At 50.2% G+C, this 12,311-nt stretch overlaps 1 protein-coding gene across 1 annotated transcript in view; it reads left to right on the plus strand.

Moving 5' to 3' along the window:
* Positions 1-6,161: 6,161 nt before the first annotated feature.
* The window catches only part of MSN (moesin), a 74,599-nt gene continuing 68,449 nt past the window's right edge, over positions 6,162-12,311 (plus strand). Inside the window, exon 1 of the mRNA XM_087728150.1 lies at positions 6,162-6,317. Within this exon, the coding sequence (XP_087584276.1) occupies positions 6,306-6,317 (12 nt within the window). The 5' untranslated portion in view covers positions 6,162-6,305. The remainder of the gene's footprint in view (positions 6,318-12,311) is intronic.

A 12,311-nucleotide genomic window follows, 5' to 3' on the forward strand; every position in this document is an offset into this window, starting at 1 on the left:
GGTCGGCAAACTTAAATACTCAAAGAACCATTTGGACCCATTTCCCATGGAAAAGAAAACACCAGGAGCCACAAAGGTCCTAATCGGAAGCCCCCTGTTTAATTCTGGAGCTGACCGCAAGTTCAGTTCCCCTCCATAGAGTCTCCTCTTAGCGTGGCATACCTTTTCATCTACCTGTCATAACCGAAAGCCCTATCAATTGTGTAGACAACTGGAAAACCCTCCCCTTGCCATAGAGTCTTCTCCTGGTGCACTGTGCTCCCCCCCCCCCCCGGAAGCTCCTCTCAAAATTGTGGCGCCGACTAGTGACAGAGCTGCAGCAGAGGGAGGAAAGAGCCATATGCGGCTCCAGAGCCGCAGTTTGCTGACCCCTGCGCTACGGCAATCCCTGCAGCCTGAAACAACTGATCATCGGGAGGCCTGTGCTGAAACTGAAATTGAAAGTGAAACGGGCTGTTGGCTGTTAGCTGTTTGCTGCAAGGAGGCAAATTGCTGGGAGGCAGAGGCAGATTTATTTTTCTTCTGCTAATCAGGCTAAACTGAAACAGGCTGTTTACTGATTGTTGCAAGGAGATACGTCAATAACTATAAATGCCTATAGAATGTTGGAACTATTAGACTTATTTTTTAAAGACTCCTTTATTATTGTTCTAGACAACAAAATGAAGAAGCTTTTAGAAATAAATGCTTGATCTGAAGAGGCCCAGTGCTATTGTATCTTCTTTTAAATAGCAGAGAATATTGTATACTTCCAGAAAGCCACATAAATTTTAACAGCATCTGTACAAGTGTAGTCTGAAATGTAACATGACAAACAGTGTGTATCTTTTGTACTGTTTGCTGCAAGGAGGCAAATTGCTGGGAGGCAGATTTTCCCCCCTTGTTTTTCTCCCCAAAAAGCTAGGTGTGTCTCATACTTTGGAGCGTCTTATACTCCAAAAAATACAGTAGCTTAACTAGGAAAATCAAAGGGCCATCAAAGACAAGGAATAATGGATGGAAACTGACCAAGGAGAGATTTAACCTGGAAATAAGGAGAATTTTCTGACAGTGAGAATAGCCAACTAATGGAATGGCTCCTTAAAAGCTGCTCAGGCTGGGGCAGGCAGAGGAGGAGGAGTGGAGGAAGCTGCTTCTTACTTGGCCTGTGCAGACCTGCCGGGGTTTGAGCAGGTAATGCAGAGTAAGAAGTCTGGAAGGAGTTTGCCAGGATTATGAGAAGCTGTCAAAGAGCGGAAGCAAGAAGAGTTGGTTAAATCAAAGGCCAACACAAAGGGTTTAGTTTATTTTTGCAGTTACTTTTTAGTTGCCTTGTTTTATTCACGGGAGCAGGTCCCACAACTTCCTTTATTCTTTCGAGGCTTCGTAATATTACAAAGTTTGAAAGTCAGGCCAAGTGTGTGTGGGGCAGTTGGGTGGGGTGAATGGGTGTGTGAGTGACTGAGAGAGAGGGAGAGCATAGCTGGCTGGAGAATTCTGGGAGTTGAAGTCCACAAGTCTTAAAGTTGCCAAGTTTGAAGACCTCTGTTCTAGAACTTGGAAACGGAGTCTGGCACCGTTGCATTTCCACAAAGTCCGTTGTGGCTGACAGCAGCTGGCAACGCCCAGGTTATTTTTAGTTTTTTTAAAAATAGATTTTGACATAATGAATAGAGGCAAATTTTGGATGGAAAGAACCACCAAGGATTTTCTATGAGGCTGTGGATTGTAGTGGATTGTCGCCATGTTGAATCCTCCCAGTCCTCCCACTGTGAGACAAAGCCCAGATTTATTTTTGCTGGGCCTTTTGAATTACCAACTGATTCTGGAAACCATCTTTTGCAGAACTTTGTATTATAGAGAATAACAGAGTTGGAAGGGACCTTGCAGGTCTTCTAGTCCAACCCCCTGCCTGGGCAGGAAACCCTACACCACTTCAGACAAATGGATATCCAACATCTTCTTAAAAACTTGCAGTGTTGGAGCATTCACAACTCCTGGAAGCAAGTTGTTCCACTGATTAATTGTTCTAACTGTCAGGAAATTTCTCCTTAATTCTAGGTTGCTTTTCTCCTTGATTAATTTCCATCCATTGCTTCTTCTCCTGCCTTCTGATGTTTTGGAAAATAGTTTGATTCCCTCCTCTTTGTGGCAGCCCCTCAAATATTGGAAGACTGCTATGCTGTCTCCCCTAGTCTTTCTTTTCATTAAGCTAGACACACCCAGTTCCTGCAACCATTTTTCATGTTTTAGCCTATTACAGATAATGTTTGATTTATTCCCTCCTTACGGGGTTGGGACCCTTCCTTTAGCAAAGATCTCCTCCACCACCTCTCTGCAGTCCCGAGTTCCCTTTGCAGAGAACTCTGCTGGGTGGCCTTGAACTCTCAAGATGGCAAAAGGAGTTTGGCAAACAGAACTCAGCCCAAGAAGGCTTATGTTGGGCATTTGGAAGTTAAAGATAATGGGACATAAGAGGGATGGGCTACCTGTTCCAATTTTTAGCTATTCTGGTCAGTAATGAAACCTATTCTCCACCACACCCACCTGGTTCTGTGGGCGTGGCTTGGTGGGGGGAGGTCATGTGACTGGGTAGGCATGGCCAACTTAAAAAAAAACTTTTAAAGCATTTTCCCCTGGCAGTTTGGGTGAACCAGCAGGGGAAAAATGCTTTAAAAGTGTATTGGGGAGTAGTTTCCGAGGATCGTGTGGCATTTTTTTTTACTACCAGTTCGCAGGACCAAGGACAATCATCTGTACCGGGCCGAACCGAGAGGATTTCACCCGATTCTAGGGCACAGCTGCAATTGCTAACGTAGCATCACTACAAGAAAGTCAGTGCAAGCTTTTGCCAGAACTCTTCAGCAGCAGCTGCTGAGTATGGCTATAATCTGGAGGTTGGTATAGTTTACAGGGCTGTCCCCACCAGAAGTGGTATTCAGCAAGTTCTGACCAGTTCTAGAGAACCGGTAGCAGAAATTTTGAGTAGTTCAGAGAACCAGCAAATGCCACCTCTGGCTGCTCCCTCCCCCATCTATTCTCTGTCTCCCAAGTCCCAGCTGATCAGGAAGAAATGGGGATTTTGCAGTATCCTTCGCCTGCCATGCCCACCAAGCCACACCCACCACACTGGTAGTAATTTTTTTTGAATCCCACCACTGCCCAAGGGAAGACGTACAGAGCGCAGGCCCTTTCCGACTGCCTTTTAGAGAGGGTGTCCCCTCTCCTGGTTGCTCGGCTTTCAACCTGCTGATCCAGGTTGGGCTTTTTTCAGGGACAGATGCTAACACGCACTTTCACCTGCTACCGGAAGCTGAAATGTGCTGCCTTTGGCTTCAGCCTCCCCCACACCCGTCCCCCGTCAAAACATTTTTTACTACTGGTTCTGTGGTCGTGGCTTGGTGAGAGTGGTAGAGGAAGGTTACTGCAAAATCCCCATTCTCTCCCGATCAGCTGGGACCCAGGAGGCAGAAAATAGATGGGGATGGGGGCAGTCAGAGGTAGTATTTACCAGTTCTTCAGACTACTCAAAATTTCTGTCTCCAGTTCTCCAAAACTGGTCAGAACCTGCTGAATGCCACCTCTGATGAAGGTGTGTTGAATATGTTTGCTAACTTGAGTAAAAATAAAAAGGCAGGAAACAAACAAATCCTGTGAACATGGCTTATAAAATGCTTATCTCACTACGTTTGTAAATGTATTTATGAAGCATTCATATAATATTGTGTTGACAATTAAAAGCTGATGAGAAATCCTGTATCAAGGTAGCCTTATAACAGTAGCACTTAAGAGTTATATACCACTTTATAATCTTTTATAGCACTCTCTGAGCTGTTTACATGTGTTAGCATATGGCCCCCAATAACCTGGGGCCTCATTTTACTGACCTCAGAAAGATGGAAAGCTGAGCCAACCTTGAGCCCATCAGTATTGAACTTCTGGCAGTGGGCAAAGTCAGCCTGCAATACTGCATTCTAACCACTCACCCCCATGACTCTTATATGAATAAGTTAGCAATTAAATGGATAAAAATCCAAAATCAAAATAGCACAACAAATAATTTCAATTTGGAATTCAGAGTACGGAGACGCTCACCTGCTCTAAAAGAAATAAAAGCAACTAGATGGCAGAGCCCACTGTCAGAATGGATGCCTATTGGAGATGACCTAAAACCAGGAGACTAGGAGTTCTGGTCCTGCCTATAAAGCAGTGGTGAAATTAATTTTTTCTTACTGCCAGTTCTGTGGGCGTGGATTGATGGGGGTGGCAGGGGAAGGATACTGCAAAATCTCCATTCCCATTCCACTCTGGGGTCAGCCAGAGGTGGCACTTCCCAGTTCTCCGAACTACTCAAAATTTCCACTACCGGTTCTCCAGAACCTGTCAGAACCTGCTGGATTTCACCCCTGCTAGAAAGCATGAAAGCTGGCCAGGTGACTTTGGATCTATCACTCTCTCTCTCTCTCTCACGCAAACCCACTTCACAGGATTGTTGTTGTGGATAAAATAGGAGGAAGAAATATGTTTGCTGCCCTGAGTTACTTATATAAGGTAATAAAGGTAGGACAAAAGCAAGTCAAAGCAAAACTGCCTGGGAAATTCTGGGAACTGAAGTCCACCTCAATGATCGGACACTTGCTGCCCAGTGTGTTCTGCGCAGAAGGACGTTGGTGAAGTCCACCTATCTTAAAGTTGCCAAGGTTGAGAAACATTGTGCCAGTCTCTCAACAGATACATTGTTTTAGGAAAGAAAAAAAAACACCAATCAAAATTCTAGGGAGGTTGTATAGAAGGATTCTCTGTAACAGTGGGGGCAAACCTTTTTGGCATCGAGTGCCAAAAAGATTGCATGGAAAAGTCACGTGTATGTGCTCATCAGGGCCAGGCTCCGAAAAGCTGAACTTCCAGGTTCTAGTGCGCATGTGCACCCATTGATCAGCTGGCCGGCGAGCATGCACAGGCCCATTTTTGGCACTGCCGCACGGGCAAAGAATTGTGCTCTGGAAAAGCCAAACCTCTGGGTTCTGGCATGCATGCACACCTAATAATGAGCTGGGCTGCACACATGTGCACACTGGTTTTCGGCATTGCCGCGTGTGCAAAGGACAGTTGATCGTCACACGTACATGCTCACCAGAAACCTGGAAGACAAACAGGCAAAGCCATGTGTGCCGGGCGACATGGCTTCGTGTGACACTTTGGCCGTAGGTGCCATAGGTTCACCATCACAGCTGTAGAACTGTGGTCCTAGTCATAAGATTAGGTTGGATAAGGGAGTCGAGTGACAACTCCATTCATTCCTCATGGTATGAACTGCCCCCTGGGCTACTAACTGGCCATTGAGGAAGATGCCCCCCAAAGATTCAGCTGTTGGGTAAATGGCCTTCACCTCCGTCCCAGACTTTGGAGGGGCTACCAAGGAGGCTCCCTTGGCCCAACATTCCAGGATTCAGGAAGATGGCAAGCCCCCCCCCCCCCCCCGCAACTTTTCTTGACCATCCTCATAAATTCCTTGATTGTTGGAAGTCACCTGGAATGTTGGTATATATAGAGAAAATCAATCAAGAAAACTTCTGGGTAGAGTTCCTGAGTGGGCAGGGCAGGAGAACAGCATTAAATGAATTCAACTTCTGCATGTACACAATACAGGATCTATGACCAAGGCAAACGGGTCAGCAGCACCGACACGTTGCAGGAATATTTCAAAGAGTCGTCAGGCAACCGTTCCAAGGGAAGGCCCGTTGATTTAAAGGCCCAACCCGTATGGCTGGACGTGCTGATTTGGGGCTGGGATGAGGACGGTGGAGGGAAGCAGCTCAGCGCTCCCGCCCGGGCGCCCGATGTCTGGCAAGCGGCCCGGGGAGGGGAGTTGAGGCATCGCCCATGGGTCGCCCTCCACAGGCCCAAGAGCCGCTCTTCGCCGCCCACCGGGGAGAAAAGCGGCAGAGCGAAAGCGGCGCGTCTCCATCGCAGCGCAGAGCCCGTCGGCCGCTCGCCAGAGGCTCCCGAGCGTTTCCTTCCCGGGAAGGGAGCGATGCCGGAGCCCCCACCCCCGTCGCCGCCCGGTACCCATCCTCGACCTCGCCGGGCGCCCATCACATAGGGCGCAGAGCCGGGGAAACCCCGAGGCGGGGAGGGCGCGAGGCCCGCCCGGGAAGGGCGGGAGAGCGGCAGGAGCGTCGGGGCGGGGGCTCCAGAGCGCCGGCCCCGAATAAAGGCGGCGCGCTTGGCCGAGGCTCTTAGCCTGCCGACGAGTCATTCCCGCCGCTCAGCGAAGCTCCCAGCCGAGACGCCCGCAGCCCCAGGACGCCCAGCCCGCCGGCACGATGCCGAAAACGGTACGGATGGGGGGAGGGGGAGAGTCCGGGCCGGGGAAACAGCGGTCAGGGGGGCGCCTCTTCTCCAGCGGCGTCGCATCGCATCGCGGCTGTTCAGAGTGCGCGGAGCGGAAGGGCGTCTCCCGGGGGGGGGGACAGGGAGGGAGCGCCGGGGGCGCCCGCGAGGGTCTCCCCTCGTACCGGCCGTGGAGCTTTCTTGAGCCGGACATCGGGGGGAGGCAGAGGTGTCGCTCCGCCGTTCCGGCCGTGAATGGGGGCGTCGTTCTCGGAAAGGGGCCCAGGCCGGGGCGCACCCCCCTCGCACACGCGCTGGCCGCTTCCGCCCACGGCCGCTGGGTAGGGGACGAGTCCCTCGACCTCGGAGCGAGCCGGGCCAGTCCCTGGCGGCGCTACCAGCAGTCTCGCCCGCTGCGCCAGGCGGACCCCGCCCGAGGAAAGCGCTTGGCGCGGCGGAAAGTCCGGCGGCGGGGGGCGAGATAGCCGGGCCCGAGGCGGCGATGGGCGGGAGTCGCCCAGTGACCTCAGGGCCGGCCGTGGGGAGCCGGTCGGAGTCCCCCCCCCCCATGGCACCGGGGTTGGAGCGCCGGGCTGCCGTCGGGCGGGAAGGAGCACAGGGAGGGGCGGTGGGCGCGGCAGCTTTCCCACAGACCCGCCTTCCTCCTCGGGAGCAGCGTGGCTGAATCGGGGTCCGCGCGGGGGTCTGTCTGGGAACCGCCGTGCTCGGCTGACCAGTCGGCAGCGGCCGGGCCGGATGCCGGTGCTCGCCCGTGGGAAAGTGGGCCTCGCTACCGTGGGGTGGAAGGGGCGAGGCGGCCCAGCCTCTCCGGGTCCCGCTCCCGGCCGGCCTCCCCCCCTCGATTCTTGGCCGGGCAGGAAGGCCGCCCCGCGGAGCATCGCCGGCTGCGCTGCGGCTGGCAGGAGGATGCCGCGGCTGCTGAGGGGTGGAGGAGGGCAGAGGCCGGAGCTTTCCCGCTCTTAAGGCGGAGGGGCGGCGGCTCCGGGAGGGAGTTTTAGCAAGGGCAGAATTTCCCCCCGCGTGGCCATTTGCCCACGTGAGGCCCAGAGGCGTCCAGGCTGGAGAGGCAGCCAGGGAGGCGCTTCTGCAGGCTAGACCCGGCTCCCCCTCCTCCTCCCCTCGCCCGTCGAGTAAGAGAGTCCCGGTTCCTTGAGGGCGGAAAGGGCCAGTCCGGCCTGCCGTTGTTGCTCAGTGTTGGGACCAGCGGCGGGTGGCCGTCGGTGCTTCAGCTGGGAAGGGACATTTTGAGATGGCGTGGTGGTTGTTTTTTTTTAATGAAGAAAAGCTCCCATTTCCCTTGCTGGGACTCCCATTGTCTGCGTGCCTCAACGTTTTTCTCAACCTCGGCAACTTTAAGCTGTAGGGCAAGGGTGTCCAAACTTGGGAAATTTAAGACTTGTGGACTTCAACTCCCAGAATTCTCCAGCCAGCAGAGTTGAAGCCCACACGTCTTCAAGTTGCCAAGTTTGAAGACCTCTGTGTTCAATCATACACTGTGTTTTACAGACTGTGGTGCTGGGACTAAAGGAGACTTCCGGCCATAAGCAAGTGATCCAGATTAGTTTGGACATCCCTAGCTTAGATCTTGGAGCAGCCTTGCCCAACTTCTCATGACCTCCAAGGTTTGCAACTGCAACTTCAGGGCTTCCCTGGCTGGGGAATTCTGGGAGTTGAAGTCCACAAGTCTTAAAGTTCCCAAGTTTGAACACCCCTGCTGTAAGGCCTTCAACTCCCAGAATTCCCCAGGCAGCAGGACCTGCCCGCCATAATGTCTGGCCAGCTGCTTTTGGTGTATTTCTTTGCATTGCTTCAATGGCTTTCAGTAGCTCATACCTTTCTCCCATAACCGTTGCCTCGGTGGGGAAAGTTGGATGGACTCCTTCGGGCATAGGCAGAGGCCTTTCCCAGTAGTTCCTCTCTGAAGCCTCCTTTGTCTGGAGATCCCAGAGATGGAAGATAGGCCTTCTTCCTTCCAGGCCTGGGGGGATCTCCTGACTCCTGGTGCAGAAGGGCCCTGGTGGAAGAGTTGCAAGGGAAGCTGATTCTTTGGAGATCCAGAAACCTGAGCAAAAAAGGGGGACGGTCCACCTTTATTGCAAAGAAGCGAAAACTGCACCTACCCTCAGTAGTAGCAACGATGGGTCTAAGGGGAGGAGGGGTAATTTTCCCAAGAGACCAACATGACAAACTGGGTCTGTTGTAGAGGGCTGAACCAATGGAACTGAAGGTGTGGAGGCATGCAGGCACATGTGTAAACTGAAAAATAGTTGCCTTAAAATTTTAAAAAAAGCAACGTAGTTGCATTGTGTGCATGGTATATACACTTGTTTACATTTGATTTCTAATTTCTAAGTGATCTCAATGGGTCAGATGTAACCCTGGGGCTGTACAATGCCCTGCTCTGGTCTAAGGGATTTGCAATCCAGTATTGTGGACATCATCCCAAGTCTAAAACAGAAGCAATTTCCTTGAATGTGTCAACCTTACCAGATCAACCAGATAGGGAACACAACCAGATAAGATTAATTCTGCTTTATGGCAAAGCTACATGAACAGAATGTGAAAGTACAATTAATTCTGCAAGCCTGAGATCTTGGGGAGGGTTCCTTCTAAGTCCCTTGCCCCACCTAGCCACAGGTTGTGCCCTCTTATCTGGCCACTCCTAGGCAACATCTCTTTGCTCCTTTCCCCCAAAGTCATTCTGACATACCATTGCAAGATGTGGGCCCTGGGGACTTTGATGCTGTCAAGAATTGTAGTTGGATCCCTGTGGAAAGTTAGAGACTGCTGAGCAACTAGGGTTCCAGTTCTAGGGACCCAGGGCAAGGTAACTTGTGGAGAGCTTTGCGCTTTTGAGAATTGTCACTGGTTGCCTGTGGCTGCTCATAAGAATGGCTGCTGTGTGGGCACAGCTGTTTACAAACTGGTCCTTTACCAGAGGGCAGCAGTGCTGGAGAGATGCTCTGTGCCATCCCTTCTGGGATGCTCCCGCTCACCTGCCTTACCTGCATCTTTGCATGGGATTGGTTGGCACCCTGCCAAATGAAGCCATGTTTATTTTTGAAGAATGCCAATGGGACTGCTGCCCTTGGAGGCTGGCCTATTAACTTGTGTTGTTTTGTAATATTCTTTAAGTTAAAAATAAGTCGGATGGTGCAGAGAGATTGAGCCCTGCAGGAGAAACTGTTGATGCCAGGAGCAAAGCAGAGTTCCCAGCTACAGTTGGGGGGTGCGTGGCCTGGGGAGCAGCACATGGCTCATGTGCCTGGAGACTGGAGGCATGTTCCTGGAGCACCTTGTCTTGGGGGATTGATGGGAGCTCCCCGGTTTGCTAATCACATTTGTGGTTGGCCTGGTTTTGCTGCCTTCTGTTGGACGAGGGCCAGCCACTTTGGAGAGCTTCCATATCTTGTATTCTTCCTTGCCTCTTTCAAAATGGAATTTCATAGTTTTTCCCTGGGATGCTGAAATATCCATAGCTGACATAAGTTGCAATAAGCTATATCTTTCTGACTACTGGCTTTGGAAGAATAAGTTTTGAACTGAAATCATTGCAATCACTGTGCCGAGAATATGTTAGTTTGGAGCTGGTAAGATGAGCTTGGAGTTGTTGCAGAGCCTTGTCTGAGCTTGACTGGAATGGCTTCCTTGGCTAAGGAAGGTGAGGTGTGCTAAGTGGAGCGTGTCAAGTCTGTACTTGACTTCCTTTTGGGGGAAAAACAGGAAAATTTTAGGAGAAAAGATTCCAAGAGAAACGAGAAGGGACCATCTTGACTTATTTTTTAGCTGAAAAAACTTTGAAGGAGCAAAATAAGAGACTGGTTTGATTCGCTCACAACAGGAGAATGTTTTTCAAAGCGGCCTAGATGGGGGTGGGGGAAATGCAACGCACAGCTTCCTTAAAATACTAAGGGTATTGTGAGTGGATTCCCCCCCCCCGCCTCCCCCCTCTCACTGCTGGCGAGAAAGATCAGTTTGATTCTCTAACTCCTTGTTCCTTGGGTTGTACAATAGCTTCTTTAAAGAGATGGGCATCTGATACTTGAGTGGTATAACCTTTGAAATGAGATGGAGCTGCAGCTTTTTTTCTTCAGGTTTTTTTTTAAACTGCCATTTTTAGAAAGAAAGAAGGCAAATGACTGCTTTGTTCCTAGACAGGAGGAGGGCTTTTTTTTGACATGCCAGGCTAGCCCTATGGTAGGGTTTGAAAACCTTCTCTTGAGAAGGCGGATGTCATAAGAGCCCCCCCTTCTCCTCTCTTCCTGTTCCTTCGGAGGCCGTCTCCCTTCTGCGCCGACTCCTCCCTCTCTCCCTCCCTCCCCTCCCCCCCCAGGCATGGGGCCACCAGCAACAAATCTGCATTTTCAGACATTGGGTACATTTGCAGCCATCTAGAGCTGTGATTTCATAGCTTGAAGGTGGATCTGGGAAGCAAAAGCATGAGGCTGTCTCTGTATTCAGCCTTCCGAATCAAATTCCTAGTCCTTTGGGCAGGGGTCATTTAGGCACCACTGATGGCCAGAGTAAGCACGTGCTAGTTGCCAGGTGAACTCTTGATTCCCCTGGGTCAGTTGTCCTTGCTTCCAGTGATCATGGATCGAAACTGTTTTGTCTGATCTGATTTCATATTAAAAAAGTAAAACAAAACAAAGTCAGAATTCCTGGGATCTATTCGTGCAACTTTTCTCCACTTTGGCAACTTGGAGGAGAGTGGGCTTCAACTCCCAGAATTCCCCAGCCGGCCAGGAAGCCCTGGGAGTTGAGGTCTACACACCTTAAAAGTTGCCAAGTTTGAGAAAAAACGTGTCTTTGTGTTTGCAATTGCTGTAAATGATAAACTAAGAATGCACACTTAACCTTCTTAAGGCAAAAGTATGTCTTGAGTGAGCCTGAGTAGCACTCTTGCTTTAAGTGTGCCAGAATTACCCTGATGGTCTGACAAGTGCCCCTTTTCCCAGGCAGAAATCTTCACTGGGGTGTTATTTATTTTTTGTGTTATTCAATTTCTAGAGCTGCCTATCTCAGATGCAAGATTAAGTCTTAGATTATTTATTTATTTTAATCCCACCTTTATTATGTTTGTAAATAACCCAAGGCAGGAAACATACCTAATACTCCTTCTTTAGGGGTATCTTGTTTCTCCACAACCCTGTGAGGTGGGCTGGGCTGAGAGGGAGGGAGGGAGGGACTGGCGCAACAGGGGTCTTGCTTCAAGAGGAAACCTGAATGTGGTTAATTCAAATTAATTTGAATTAATTTGTTCATGTGATTCTTCATTTAATAATTTCTTTTTGTTACATTAAAATTACATTGGGAAGGGTTTATGGGTCTGAGGGCCAACCAAGGCCTCCACCAGCCTCAGGGTATTAGTAAGATTCCTTGCAAGCTGAAGGAGTTGGTGACTCATATTCCTTATCTTCTCCTCAGAGATTACAGCAGGTATGTGCAACTTTTTCCCAATCATGTGTGGGGCCACATTCCTGGTCCTGCCCTGTCTGACCTGCAAAGCCCAGAAATAAGCAGTTGATGACTGTTAAAGCTCCCCGTTTCTTGTATCACTTTGCTGCCCTCTCATGGCTGCCTGGACTTTTGCAGCCCAGATTTGTTTGCACAACATAATCTAGAACAAGGGTCAGCAACCTGAGGCTCCGGAGCCGCATGTGGCTCTTTCATCCCTCTGCTGCAGCTTCACAATTGATAGGGCTTTTGATTAAGACAGGTAGAGGAAAAAGGACGCCACACTAGGAGGAGACTATGGTGGGGGAAGCGGACTTCCGGTTGGCTCCAGAATTGAACCGGGGGCTTCCGGTTAGGACCTTTGTGGCTCTTTGAGTGTTTAAGGTTGCTGACCCCTGACCCCTAGAAAGTGGACAGGACAAAATGAAGCTGTGGTCAGAAATAAAACTAATTTAATAGAAAATTGAATTAAAATATTTATTATGCCAGTACTTTGATTACTCCTTGTGTGTTTAATAACT

This window comes from Thamnophis sirtalis, unplaced genomic scaffold (genome assembly GCF_051295495.1).
Source record: "Thamnophis sirtalis isolate CommonGarterSnake01/CBP01778 unplaced genomic scaffold, rThaSir2_p1.2 scaffold_13, whole genome shotgun sequence".
NCBI lineage: Eukaryota > Metazoa > Chordata > Lepidosauria > Squamata > Natricidae > Thamnophis > Thamnophis sirtalis.